Consider the following 14,355-nt stretch of genomic DNA (forward strand, 5'->3'; position numbering starts at 1 on the left):
TTAATGGCAAAACCAGCTTTCAGGAGAATTTGGATTACTTTCTTCCCTTTCTCAAAAACTTCTGCTGTGTTGCCCCACACGAGGATGTCATCAATGTACTGCAGGTGTTCAGGAGCGTTCCCCTGTTCCAGTGTCGTCTGGATCAGTCCATGGCAAATGGTAGGGCTGTGTTTCCACCCCTGGGGCAGTCAATTCCAGGTGTATTGGATGCCCCTCCAAGTGAAAGCAAACTGTGGCCTGCACTCTACTGCTAGAGGGATGGAGAAAAATGCATTAGCAATATCAATTGTGGCATACCACTTGGCTGCCTTTGATTCCAGTTCGTACTGGAGTTCTAGCATGTCCGGCACTGCAGCACTCAGTGGTGGCGTGACTTCGTTCAGGCCACGATAGTCCACTGTTAGTCTCCACTCACCATTAGACTTTCGCACTGGCCATATAGGACTATTAAAGGGTGAGCGAGTCTTGCTGATCACTCCTTGGCTCTCCAGCCGATGAACCAACTCATGGATGGGAATCAGGGAGTCTCGGTTGGTGCGATATTGCCGCCGGTGCACCGTTGTGGTAGCGATTGGTACCTGCTGTTCTTCAACCTTCATCAATCCTACAACGGAAGAGTCTTCTGAAAGGCCCGGCAGGGTAGACAGCTGCCTAATCTTCTCTGTGCTCAAACCAGCTATGCCAAAAGCCCACCGGTACCCTTTTGGATCCTTGAAGTACCCTCTCTTGAGGTAGTCTATGCCAAGGATGCATGGAGCCTCCAGGCCAGTCACGATGGGGTGCTTTTACCACTCATTCCCAGTTAGACTCACTTCAGCTTCCAATACAGTTAATTGTTGGGATCTCCCTGTCACTCCAGAGATACAGATGAGTTCTGTCCCTTGGTAGCCTGATGGCATTAAAGTACATTGTGCGCCAGTGTCCACTAAAGCTTTGTATTCTTGTGGTTCCAATGTGCCAGGCCATTGGATCCACACAGTCCAATAAATCCGGTTATCCCTCTCCTCTACCTGGCCAGAGGCAGGGCCCCTCTAGTCCTGGTTGGAGTATCTGCCACTTAATTCTTGCAAATGAGAAGCAGAGGTCCCTTCATCAGGGTCGAGAATAACATCAGCCCTTCTACTGCCTCTGGGGAACTGCCCAACAGAAACTGGAGCAGCATTTTTCTTAGGAGCCCCTCTTCTTTCTGCTGTATTTCCTTTCAGTTCACGTACCCGAGCAGCTAGGGTTGAAGTAGGTACACCATCCCATTTCCGCATATCTTCCCCGTGGTCACGCAGATAAAACCACAAGGTGCCACATGGTGTGCATCTTGGGTACTCTCTCCCTCTAGCAGGAAAATACTGATTCTTAGTGGCTGAAATATCACTCCGTCTGGATGAGGAGGGATATGCTCGTTCTGCGAGGTGGTCAAGTCTTTCGGACAGTTTCTCCACAGCTGAGACACAGGCCCGTAGCGGAGCAGAGAGATTGTCTTCATATTTTTGAAGCTGGCAGGACAGAGTATACACTGTTGGTCCCATCCCCTCATCCCAATGAATTCCTGCCAGCATACTGGCATGTGATGATGGTGCACTCCGCACAAATTTACGCCACATGGATGTTGTGCACTGGACTTCATCAGGATCTTGAGGTGTCTGGTCATTGTCCAAATCACTATAAATCATCTCCAGCACAGCTAATTCCCGCAGATGTTGGAGGCCTTCATCCATAGTGGCCCACTTGCCTACTTGATATACAGTATCTTCCTTATGGGGATACCTTTCTTTCACAGCTGCCAGGAGTCGCCTCCAGAGGCTGAGAACCTGTGCCTCTCTCCCAATTACTCTGTCAATGAGCCTTTTTCTAGAGAGGGATCCCAGCTGCTTGGCTTCACTGCCTTCTAATTGTTGGCTATTGGCCCCAGCATCCCAGCATCAAAGCAGCCAGGTGAGGATGTGTTCACCTGGGTGTCGACCATAATCCTTTAGTATTTCTTGCAACTCACTCAGGGATAGGGATCGAGTGGTTTCTGATTCCTTTATGATTTCCATCTCTTCTTCCTGCTGTTTTTGTGATGGCTCTGCTTTAGAGGTGCCTGCCTTCTCCCCTTCTCCCTCCTCCTTAGGAGGAGCTTCTTCCCTTACTAAACGAGCTGACTTCCGTTTCCATTGTTTTGACTTGACTATGGGGGCAACTGATACCATAGTCAGTTGATCCTCTGGGTCAGCCACAGCATGTGTTATCTGGTCATCAGATTCAGAGACTTCCTCCCTCTCTTCAAGGTGCTGGATGATGTTAAACAGTGTTTGATAGGAGTAAGCGAGGACCCAGCACAATGCTGCAAGCTGTCGTTCTCTGGCATTGTCAGGGTCAGGGCATACGACTCTCAAACACTCTATCAGGTTTTTAGGATTTTGCACATGTTCAGGGGTGAAGTTCAAAACTATTGGAGGAGACACCCGTGACAGGTACCTGCCGATATCCTCCCACACACCTTGCCACCTGCCACCAGACTGTTTCGGGACAGATTCCCGGGTAAGCTTTCTAAACAATCGACTAATCTTAGAGAGGAGAGGAAACCCGTTATTCAGAATTAGAAATAGCAATATATGGGTTACACATGGATATTCAAAATACTCAAAAGCTGTTGTAATTAGCCCACCGTGAAAGAAGGAGGAGGTACCATTCCTGATATTATTCATAAACTTACTTCCAGATGAGGAAAGGAAAGCAGTGTAGTTCTGAATATTCTCTAAAAGATCGTTTCCATGAGACCCAAATGATAACAGTGCAGAGCCTGAATGCCAGATTAAACTCAAGGCCAGTGCTTGGCAGCACAGCGAATTAAAAAAAACAAACACAGATTGTAGCACATTCTCGGATCGGATATAGAGGAGAAAGGAGAACATGACACGGATTGCATGACACATGATCAAACAAGCCAATATTAACAGGACACTGAACATGGTGACTAGCAAGTAAGTGTGTTAGTTGTAAGCGTTTTAATCAATTCTTTTGTTATCTCAACCCTTCGAGCCCCAAGTTGGGCGCCAAAAAGGACCGTAGTGGTTTTACCGTGCTAGGCAGCTGAACACCACAACCGCTCTCTCACTCCCCCTCCTTAGATGAGGAGGGGAAGAAGTAAAGGAAAGAACAACTCATGGATTGAGATAAGGATAATTTAATTAAAGGGAAAAAGTAATTATTAAGGAAAGATTATTATTAATCAAATAATTTAATTAAAGGGAAAAAAGGGAAAGGGGAAAAGGGAGGGGGAAAGGGAAAAAGCAAAACAAAACAAAACAGGTAAAGGCTATGTGGAAGTGCAGAGGAAATAAATTATTTTCTACTTCCCACAAATCAGTGATGCTTGACCACGTCCCTGAAGCAGGGCCTCAACGCACGTAGCCGGTGTTCGGGAGGACAGACGTTTTCACAACGAAAGCCCACCCCTCCCCTCTTCTTCCTTTTTCCACCTTTTATTGCTGAGTGTGACATCATATGGTATGGAATATCCCTTTGGTTGGTTTAGGTCAGCTGCCCTGGTGATGTTTCTTTTCTCACATTTTTGCCCACCCCCTAGGAGGGTTAGAGAGAGTCCTGATGCTGTGCCAGCACTGCTCAGCAGCAGACACAACACTGGTGTGATACCACTGCTGTTCTAGCTACAAGTGCAGAGCGCAGCACTGTATGGGCTGCTGCAGGGAAAGTTAACATCCCAGCCAGACCCAGTACAAGCAGCCCTGCAGAGAAGGACTTGGGGGTTCTGGTGGATGAAAAGCTTGACATGTGCCAGGAGTGTGTGCTTTCAGCCCAGAAGGCTAACTGCATCCTGGGCTGAATCAAAAGAGGAGTGGCCAGCAGGTCAAGGGAGGTGATTGTCCCCTCTACTCTGCCCTTGTGAAGACCCACTTGGAGTACTGCATCCAGGTCTGGAGCCCCCAGCACAAGAAGGATGTTGATCTGTTAGAGCGGGTCCAGAGGAGGGCCACAAAGATGATCAGAGGGCTGGAGCACCTCTCCCACGAAGAAAGGCTGAGAGAGCTGGGGCTGTTCAGCCTACAGAAAAGGCGGCCCCGGGGTGACCTCATTGCAACATTTCAGTACTTAAAGGTGGCTTATAAAAAAAGATGGAGAGAGACTTTACTCAGGCAGACAATGACAGGACAAGGGGGAATGGTTTTAAACTAAAAGAGGGTAGACTTAGATTAGAGGTTAGGAGGAAATTCTTCACTCAGAGGGTGGTGAGGCACTGGAACAGGTTGCCCAGAGAAGTTTATGCCCCATCCTTTGAAGTGTTCAAGACCAGGTTAGATGGGGCTTTGAGCAACCTGGTCTATTGGGTGGCATCCCTGGCCATGGCCAGGGGATTGGAACTAGATGATCTTTGAGGTCCCTTCCATCCCAAGCCATTCTATGATTCTATGAAATTCTTATGACTGTGAATGTCTAAAATGTTAGTTTTAGAAATTTAGAAATATCTTCTAAATATCACAATCTTTCTAAAACCTTCAAATTAACTAATACTTGCCTAAACTAGAAACACCAGAAACTCTCATTTTATTTTCTTTTTGTCTCTATTGCTCTTTATTCCTAGTAATGTTTCTCTGCATTGCTCTAATATTCTAATATAAAGTGAAAGGGAGAAGGCCACCATTGACTGACAAATTACAAAGAATATGTTTACAGCAATCGGATTTCTTAAGGAAACTAGGCTAAAAGGATGAACTGACCTAGCCTGTTGTTTTAGCTACGTGCAGCATTGAAATTAATGGATGAATTTGGAGAAATGTTTGCAGTCCTGAAACATTAGTCTGAAATAGTTGATATGTAATTCTTCAACTTTTTAGGTGATAACAGATGTCTGTAACTTAATTATTGGAAAAGGCTTTAAAACATCCTTGCATCTCTCTCTAATCTAGAGGAATGTGATGATTAAACGATTTAGATTCCTGAAACTGTGTTGCAAATCACTGATGATTTCTTGTAGATCTTCTATAAACTAATTACTTAAATTGGTAGTTTGAATGTTGCAGTGGAATATGTGGGTTTTGTACCTTTAAAGTGTTAGGATATTTTTCTACCTTTTTTAAAATATATCTGTAAGAGAAGTAATTCTGCTATGTGGGTGTGAAACATTTTTTTGTTTGTTTGTTTTTGTTTTGTTTTGTTTCTAACAAATGGAAGTAGGTGGCTTCTGCTTTACCTCTGGTCAAGGTAATGCAGTTTCTTCTACTTTTAGGTGGGGTTTTTAAAGTAGTAGTCATTCTTCCCTGTACTAAGGTAAGTGGTTTTTAAGAACTTTTTTTCTTTGTGTGTCTGTCTGTGGATGACTTTGATCTGATACGGAACTTGCACTTTGAATATGAGGAAAAGTATCAGCCTTAATATTTGGCTATCTTCTCGCGTACCTGCCCTCTGATTGCAGAATGTGTCCAGAATAACAATACAAAGGGACTTCTCATGGAGCATGAACAAACAAATATTTTAAATTCAGTATCTATCTTAACTGAGTCTCAAATCAGGCTATACTTTGTTTTGTTTTTCAGAGTAATATAATTGAAAGTGCTTCTCCTATATTTGAGGAAGAACAAATTGCTGGTTGGATGGTGGATTAATAAGTAGTTGCCATATTACAAGAGTAAGAAGATATTTGGGGATTTGGGAAGAACTGAATTTTCACCCTAGTTCAGCAGCTTTGCTGCTCACTTAAACACAGATGAATGAAGACCCCATTTGGAAAATCACCAGGTCAGCGGTCCAGAGCTGATGCAGGTGAGGTGTTATTGAATTTGTTTTCATTGTTTGTTGATTGGTTTTTAGTAGGTAAAAAATATTCTTAATACATAAGAAAATATATAAAATAATGGCTTTATGAAGCTGTTACTGTTTCCTTATGTTTTTTTCTGCTTGTTTTTAAAGATAAGAATTATACTTTGATTATAGAAATTGTAGAATCGAAAGGATATACACAAATTTTAATTAAGCTGTACAGACTTACATATAAGAAATTGTACTGGTTTTGGCTGGGATAGAGTTTATTTTCTTCATAGTGGCTCATATGGTGCTATATTTTGTAGTTATGACCGAAATGGTGTTGATAACGTACCAGTGTTTAAGCTATTGCTTAACAATGCTTATGCAGCATCAAGGCCTTTTCTGCTTCTCATGCTGCCCTGTCAGCAAAGGAGGCTGGGGTTGCACAAGAAGTTGGGAGGGCACACAGCCAGGACAGCTGACCCAAACTTACCAAAGAGTTATTCCATACCATCTCATGTCATGCTCAGCAATAAAATCTGTGGGAAAGAAGGAGGAAGGGAGGATGTTCAGAGTTGTGGCGTTTGTCTTCCCAGAAACTGTTGCACATGATGAAGCCCTGCTTTCCTGGAAATGGCTGAACATCTACCTGCCAAAGGGAAATAGTGAATTAATTCCTTATTTTGTTTTGCTTGCAAGTGCAGCTTTTGCTGTACCTATTAAACTGTCTATCTCAACTCATGAGTTTTCTCTTTTGATTTACCTTTGTGAATCTCTCCCCCATCCCACTATGTGTGTGTGTGTGGGAGTGAGCAAGTAGCTGTGGTGCTTAGCTCCCTACCAGGGAGCTCCCTACCATCTACAACTGAAATGCTTGTTAGTAGTCTATAATATCAAAGGTTTAGTATAACTGGAAGTTAACTAAAATTCTACAAAGGAGCTTGTGATAGGACTAGAGTAACATTTTGCTCATCCTAGAAGTGCTTGAAAATAAACAGTAATGTATTTACCATACATATTCACCACTGGAGGCCAGTAACTAGCGGAGTACCCCAGGGGTCAATACTGGGTCCAGTCCTGTTCAATGTCTTCATTAATGATCAGGACGATGGGGCAGAGTATATCCTCATCAAGTTTGCTGATGACACAGAACTAAGGAGAGTGCCTGATATGCCAGAGGGTTGTGCTGTCATCCAGAGCGACCTCGACAAGCTGGAGAAATGGGCTGACAGGAACCTCATGCAGTTCAACAAGGGGGAATGCAAAGTCCTGCACCTGGGGAGGAACAACCAGTACATGCTGGGGGAGGGGTGTGTTACCCAGCTGGAAAGCAGCCTGGCAGAAAAGGACCTGGGGGTCCTAGTGGACACCAAGTTGAACATGAGACAGCAACATGCCCTTGCCGCAAAGAAGGCTAACGGTAGCCTGGTCTGCATGAGGCACAGTATTGCCAGCGGGTCAACAGAGGTGATCCTTCCCCTCTCCTCAGCACTGATGAGGCCACACCTGGAGCCCTGTGTCCAGTTCTGGGCCCCCCAGACATGGACATCCTGGAGGGAGTCCAGTGTAGGGCCATGAGGATGAATAATGGACTGGAGCATCTCTCCTATGAGAGGCCGAGAGAGCTGGGACTGATCAGTCTGGAGAAGAAGAGGCTCAGGGGGTGAGGGTAATCTCATCAATGTGTATAAATACCTGAAGGGAGGGTGCAAAGAGCCAGGCTCTTTTCATTGGTTCCCCCATGCCAGGACAAGAGGCAATGGGCACGAACTGGGACATAAGAGGTTCTGTCTGAACATCAGGAAGCGCTTCTTTACTGTGTGGGTGACTGAGCACTAGAACAGGTTGCCTACAGAGGTTGTGGAGTCTTCCTCCTTGGAGATCTTAGATCTTCAAAAACCATCTGGACATGGTCCAGGGCAGCCTTCACTAGGTGTCCCTGCTTGAGCAGGGGTATTGGATTAGATGAACTCTAGAAGTCCCTTTCAACCTCAACCATTCTGTGATATAACTCGCTGTAAACTATTTAATCATTTTATAGAAGCTAATCAGGTAGTAATTGTGAAAGAGCATCTCTCAAAATAACTTCAATATTTTTCTAAATGTACATAAAGATCATTGCTACACTGTATGCTCCGTAAATTGAAATAATTAGTCAAAGCTTTTTAAAGAATTCTTTGTTTGAAGGAACTGAAAATAGGAGTAACCACTCATAGATCATAGAATCATAAAATGGCTTGGATTGGAAGGAACCTCAAAGATCATCTAGGTCCAATCCCCTGGCCATGGCCAGGGACACCACACACTAGATCAGGTTGCCCAGGGACTCATCTAACCTGGTCTTGAGCACCTCGAGGGATGGTGCATCCACAACTTCTCTTGGCAACCTGTTCCAGTGCCTCACCACCCTCTGAGTGAAGAATTTCCTCCTAACCTCTAATCTAAGTCTACCCTCTTTTAGTTTAAAACCATTCCCCCTTGTCCTGTCATTGTCTGCCTGAGTAAAGTCTCTCTCCATCTTTTTTTATAAGCCACCTTTAAGTACTGAAATGTTGCAATGAGGTCACCCTGGGGCCGCCTTTTCTGTAGGCTGAACAGCCCCAGCTCTCTCAGCCTTTCTTCGTAGGAGAGGTGCTCCAGCCCTCTGATCATCTTTGTGGCCCTCCTCTGGACCCGCTCTAACAGATCAACATCCTTCTTGTGCTGGGGGCTCCAGACCTGGATGCAGTACTCCAAGTGGGTCTTCACAAGGGCAGAGTAGAGGGGGACAATCACCTCCCTTGACCTGCTGGCCACTCCTCTTTTGATTCAGCCCAGGATGCAGTTAGCCTTCTGGGCTGAAAGCACACACTGCTGGCACATGTCAAGCTTTTCATCCACCAGAACCCCCAAGTCCTTCTCTGCAGGGCTGCTCTCAATGAATTCTTCTCCCAGTCTGTTCTCATGTCTGGGATTGCCCCAACCCAGGTGCAGCACCCTGTACTTGGACTTGTTGAACCTCATTAGGTTTACATGGGCCCACTTCTCAAGCTTTTCTAGGTCCCTTTGGATGGCATCCCTTCCTTCTGGTGTATCAACCAGACCACTCAGCTTGGTGTCATCTGCAAACTTGAGACATTGCCATTGACCACCACTCTCTGGGTGCAACCTTCAGACCACCTCCTTATCCACTGAATGGTCCACCCATCAAATCCATCTCTCTCCAATTTGGAGACCAGGATGTTATGTGGGACCGTGTCAAAGGCCTTGCAGAAGTCCAGGGAGATGACATCAGTCGGTCTTCCCTTGTCAACTGATGCAGTCACTCCATCGTAGAAAGCCACCGGATTGGTCAGACACGCTTTGCCCTTGGTGAAGCCATGCTGGCTGTCTCGGATCACCTCTTTGTCCTGCATGTGCTTTGACATTGCTTCCAGGAGGATCTGTTCCATGATATTGCCAGGCACAGAGGTGAGGCTCACAGGTCTGTAGTTCCCTAGGTCCTCCTTTCTAGCCTTTTTAAAAATAAGAGTGATGTTTCCCTTTTTCCAGTCACCAGGGACTTCTCTTGACTGCCAGGACTTTTCAAATACGATGGAGAGAGGCTTGCCAACTCCATCAGCCATTTCCTTCAGGACCCTGGGATGCATGTCATCAGGTCCTATAGACTTGTAGTTGTTTAGTTTCATCAGGAGGTCTCGAAACTGCTCTTCATTCAGTCCTTTATGACTTGTTAAATGTAGTGGGTTTACGTGGCAAGGTCTTGGTAGTGGGGGGCTGCAGGGTGGTTTCTGTGAGGAGAATCCAGAAGCTGCCCCATGTTAGATAAGGGCCAGTTTCAGCCGGCTTCAAAGGGACCCACTGCTGCCCAGAGCCAAGCCAATAAGCGATGCTGTTTGTACTTCTGTGAGAGCATTTTTAAGAAAGGGAAAAAACCTGCTGCAACAACAGCAGCTGGGAGAATGAGGAGTGAGAAACAGCCCTGCAGACACCAAGGTCAGCGAAGAAGGAGGGGGGAGGAGGTGTTCCAGGCGCCGGAGCTGAAGTTCCCTTGGCCTGTGGAGCAGGTTGTCCCCCTGCAGCCCATGGTGTACCACGGTGGAGCAGGTTTCCACGCTGCAGCTGGAGGCGTGGTTTTCCACGCTGGAGGACCCCCACTGGAGCAGACTCCAGGCTTGACCTGTAGCCCATGGAGAGGAGCCCATAGGGGAGCAGGTGATCTGGCAGGAGCTGCTGCCCGTGGGGGACCCATGTTGGAGCAGTTTGCTCCTGAGGGATGGACCCTGTAGTACAGACCCATATTTGGAGCATTACTTGAAGAGCTGCTGCCTATAGGAAGCCCACGCAGGATCAGTTCAGGAAAGATTGCATCCTGTGGGAAGGGCCCCATGTTGTGGGGTCCCCAAAGTGCTATAGACTGACTGCAACCTCCATTCCGCCATTCCCCTGCGCCACTCGGGAGGAGGACGTAGAAGAGGGTGGATGGGGGGAAGGTGTTTTTAGTTTGTTTTCGTTGTTTCTCACTTCTCTAGCTTGTTAGTAATAGATAATAAATTTCTCTAATCTTCCTGTGGTGAGTCTGTTTTGCCTGTGACAATAAATGCTGAGTGATCTCCCTGTCCTTATCTCAACCCTTGAGCCCTTCTCATCATATTTTCTCCCCCTTTCCCTTTGAGGAGGGGGAGTGAGAGAGAGGTTGTGATGGAGCTCAGCTGCCCACCTGAGTATAACTACCACATTGGAATAATTTGAAGTTTTGTAGCTCAATAGACTAATGAATCTCTATAAGTTTTTTGTGCTCTGTAGTGAGGATTATCAGCATGGCACAGCAAAAGCATCAACTTACCAGTCAAGAATAGTTCTGTATGCTAGTATTTAGTCTTTTATAAACTAAGCAAAACTGTGCTTTTTCTGTGCATTCTTTTTGGACTAGTGTGCAGGAAAGGGTCTAGAAATTAGAAATTCTCATTTAAGAATTCTGTAGTCCAGCTTTTTGGGGATTAAAATGTTAAAAATGAATGCTGTTCATTCATTCCACTGTTTAATTATTTGCTTTTTAGTTGAACTTTTGAGAGTAATATAATTTACTTTGTAGTTGTTTTTCTCTCTTCTGGAATTACTTCACGTTCTTTGGCAGAGGGGGAATGCCCTTCCTATTTTGTACCACAGCAAAATTCACTACTGACCTGCACAGTGGAAAACTTTGTAGACAAATGGTGCAGCACATTATCTAACCCTGACCATCGTTTATTGGTGCTTTCTGAAAAATCTCATGAAACCAAATCAGTTTCATATGAAATTAGGAAAGCTCAACTACTTTTTAAAATACCCACTGCCACCTGTGGGGGACCCATATTGGAGCAGTTCTTGAAGAGCTACTGTCTGTGGGAAGCCCACGTAGGATCAGTTCCGGAAGGACTGCATCCCATGGGAGGGACCCCATATTGGAGCAGGGGAAGAGAGTGACAGAGAAGGAGTGGCAGAGATGAAGCCTTATGGACTGACTGCAACCCCCATTCCCCATTCCCCTGCACTGCTCGGGGGGAGGAGGTAGAAGATAGTTTGATTTTAGTTTCTCGCTGTTCTAGTCTGCTAGTGATAGGCAGTAAATTATATTAATCTTCCTATGTTAAGTCTGTTTTGCCCATGATAATAATTGTTGCGTGGTCTCCCTGTCCTTATCTCAACCCTTGAGCCCTTTTCATCATATTTTCTGCCCCTTTTCCTTTGAGGAGGGGGAGTGAGAGAGCGGTTGTGGTGTTCAGGTGCCCAGCAGAGTAAAACCATCACAGTCCTCCTTCTTGATACCGCCAGAATATTTGTTGGAGGAGAATTTCTTTTGTAAGAGAAAAGAAAGGAAAGCAGGCTTTGACACGGTACTTAATATCAGTATGGTTGACTTCTAAGCATTAGCTGGGTACTGTGAGAGTTCAAAGAATTTAGACATTAGGTTTGTAAAGGTAACTTTTAGAATAATTTTGTCTAATAATCTGTAACATATAATGAACAAGAACATTACAGCAGATTTGAGGTGTCATAATGTGGATTTTATGTAGAGAGTGAATTTTTTGACTGAAACTAGGTAATTTTACTTTACATGTTGAATACAAAATTTCATTATTTGTCCTCTTGGCTTAAAAAACAACAAACCAGACTTATTTTAGATGGTCACACTTTCCATTGCTATGTCATTATAGTTTATCCTATAATTTGCACCTTCATTTTGTTCCATGAAAAATCATAATTGACACTCAGATTTCTTTAGATGCCTTTTTTGCTTTTTAATATCTATACACAACAGTTAATATTTAGACCTTTACTTTTTTCTTTATGAGGTTTGTTTAATTGTAACCGAGGAGTCCTTAATTTATGCTCCTGGCTGATTAATATATCACTGTCTTTTTGATACACGCCTCCAAGTTATACACATTTGGTCACTCTCAACTCTTGACATAGTCTTTGCCTAGGCTTGGGTGCCACCAGCTTCCAACCTCTGGATATATGTTCTTGAAGAAGACAATTTCTGACCTTCTTGCTGTGGTTGCTCCTTCTTCTGATAATATTTCATAGGCTGTGGGTAGTTGGCCTTTATTGATTTTTGAAAAAAAAATTATGCAATGATGGAATTATCTGCTGTATGTTTCTTAATTATGGATGTATATTAGGAGGGAGTGTACCAGGTAGCCATCATTAGGAGACTGAACAGCCCACTCTATAATGTTGTGGAGGGGTTTGATGGGGTGGTGTTTTAAGCACAGTATAGCTAACATGTCAAAAAGAAATGATTGTCTCACTCTGTTTTGCATTGGTGTGGCCTCACCTAGAGTACTGTGTGCAGTTTTGGGCGTCACAATATAAGAAGGATAAAAAATATTAAAATGTGTCCAAAGGAGGGCAACAGAAATGTTGAAAGGACCTTTCTCAAAAGGAACTATTAAAAAAAAATCTGGTTGAGAAAACCTATCAAAAGCAAAACTAGGTCAAGTGACAGGGAGCTGGAATTAGAAATCCAAATTGGAAAGTAGTTTAAGTGATAACTCCCTTCTTTTAGAAGGAGATTTTAGTTACATACCGGTGAAGGGATGTTGTTCCTCAATTGTATGTTAATAAATTTGTTAGGGAAGAACTACTTCAAGTCCAGAAATTTGTCACTAAATCTCACCTATTCTATACATTAGAATTAATTGTGTGTCAGTGATGTTTGTGAACTTTTATAGACTTTTAAAGTGTTTGCGTTTGGGGTTTTGTTTCTTGGTTCTAATTGGGACTGTTAAGGATTTATCCTACTGGTGCTGAGATTTTCAGTTGAAAGCAAATACTTCAAGTGATTACTGGATTGACAGTATAATGGATTTGAAAATTATTAAAGACATTAACAATGGGGGGAGTATGACATTTTCTAACTTGCATATTGTTAAAACAACAATAACAGAAAATCTTGTATGTTAATGGTAAATAACTTTTAAACAAGATTTCTGTGTTTTTAAAGAATCGTTGATGCAAATATTGTTTCATATATTTTGATGCTTCTCATTAATTTCCTTTTTTAAAGATTGTGGCCATGTCCCAGAAACTACATGAGCAGATAATTATTTTCATGAGAATTATATACTTTCACTAGAAAATAATTTGATAAAAATCTTGTCTATAAAATTGTCATAATTTAGGAGAAGAATATATATAAAGTTGGTATATTTTCTCCTATTCATTTTCCCTCCTAAATAAAGATATGGTAAAAGCATGCAAATCACTTACCTACTTCATTTATATTTCATCTGTAGATCATGTAAAATTGTAAAATCATGGGACTCTAGGTGACTTTGGCAATCATGCTCAGGCTGCAAAAATAGGTATAGATGATCCAGTGATTGTGTTAGCTGTTCATATGGCCTAACATGATTACTGTTACTGAATTAAATGCTTTACCAAAGCTTTTTGCAATTGAGTTTGTTTTCATTCAATAGTAAAGACTTAGATGCAGTGGCTGCTTTGAAAAGGCTAGTTTTCCTCTGTTCTGTCTTCCTGCTTACAAAGGGAAAGGCTTTTATTTGCTGTCAAGTAGGTGTAAGAGGAGAAAAATACATTTAATTAAAATATCCAGATTTTTGAAGTCTGCCTCTACTGGGAAACAGGCAATAATTCCATCTTGAGAAATAAAGGATAACACTGAAGATGGAAAAATGAAGGAAAACCAAACTAGTTTCTTATTTATTTATAACAGTAGAGTGCATGCCTGCAGCCTCAATAATTTTGTTAAAATATAGAGCAGCTTTCTGGGATATAATTTGAGTAGCCACTCCATGCATGGCATTGTATCTGTGCTTCTAATTATTGCATGGCACTTTCCAATAATAGGCGAATCCATATTTTTTTTCATTAACATAATCTAATATAATTGTAAGTTAAGTTGTGATTATTCTTGTGTTTACATTTATATTTGGCCTTTTTGAGTATACTGATTAATTGTTTCATGCTGTAGAAATGTAAGATATGGTCCTTTACAGTCCTTCCTAGTTGTTATCGGTATTGTCCTTGTGAATTAAGAAAAGAGATCCCACTCCTAGATGCAACTTGCTTAAAATTATGGTGAAATCTTTTGGCAGAGTTGGGAATTTATTTTACCGCTCTACTCCTGGT

General features: G+C 43.1%; 1 protein-coding gene across 3 annotated transcripts in view; it reads left to right on the forward strand.

The window, feature by feature from the left end:
• LOC121062984 (spindlin-Z) overlaps nucleotides 1–14,355 on the forward strand; it is a 70,755-nt gene that overhangs the window by 30,371 nt on the left and 26,029 nt on the right. For all 3 annotated transcript variants that reach the window (XM_040543295.1, XM_040543292.1, XM_040543293.1), the window contains one exon: nucleotides 5,532–5,757. In XM_040543295.1, the coding sequence (XP_040399229.1) occupies nucleotides 5,706–5,757 (52 nt within the window). In that variant the 5' untranslated portion in view covers nucleotides 5,532–5,705. The remainder of the gene's footprint in view (nucleotides 1–5,531; nucleotides 5,758–14,355) is intronic.

This window comes from Cygnus olor (genome assembly GCF_009769625.2).
Source record: "Cygnus olor isolate bCygOlo1 chromosome W unlocalized genomic scaffold, bCygOlo1.pri.v2 SUPER_W5, whole genome shotgun sequence".
Classification (NCBI taxonomy): Eukaryota; Metazoa; Chordata; class Aves; order Anseriformes; family Anatidae; genus Cygnus; species Cygnus olor.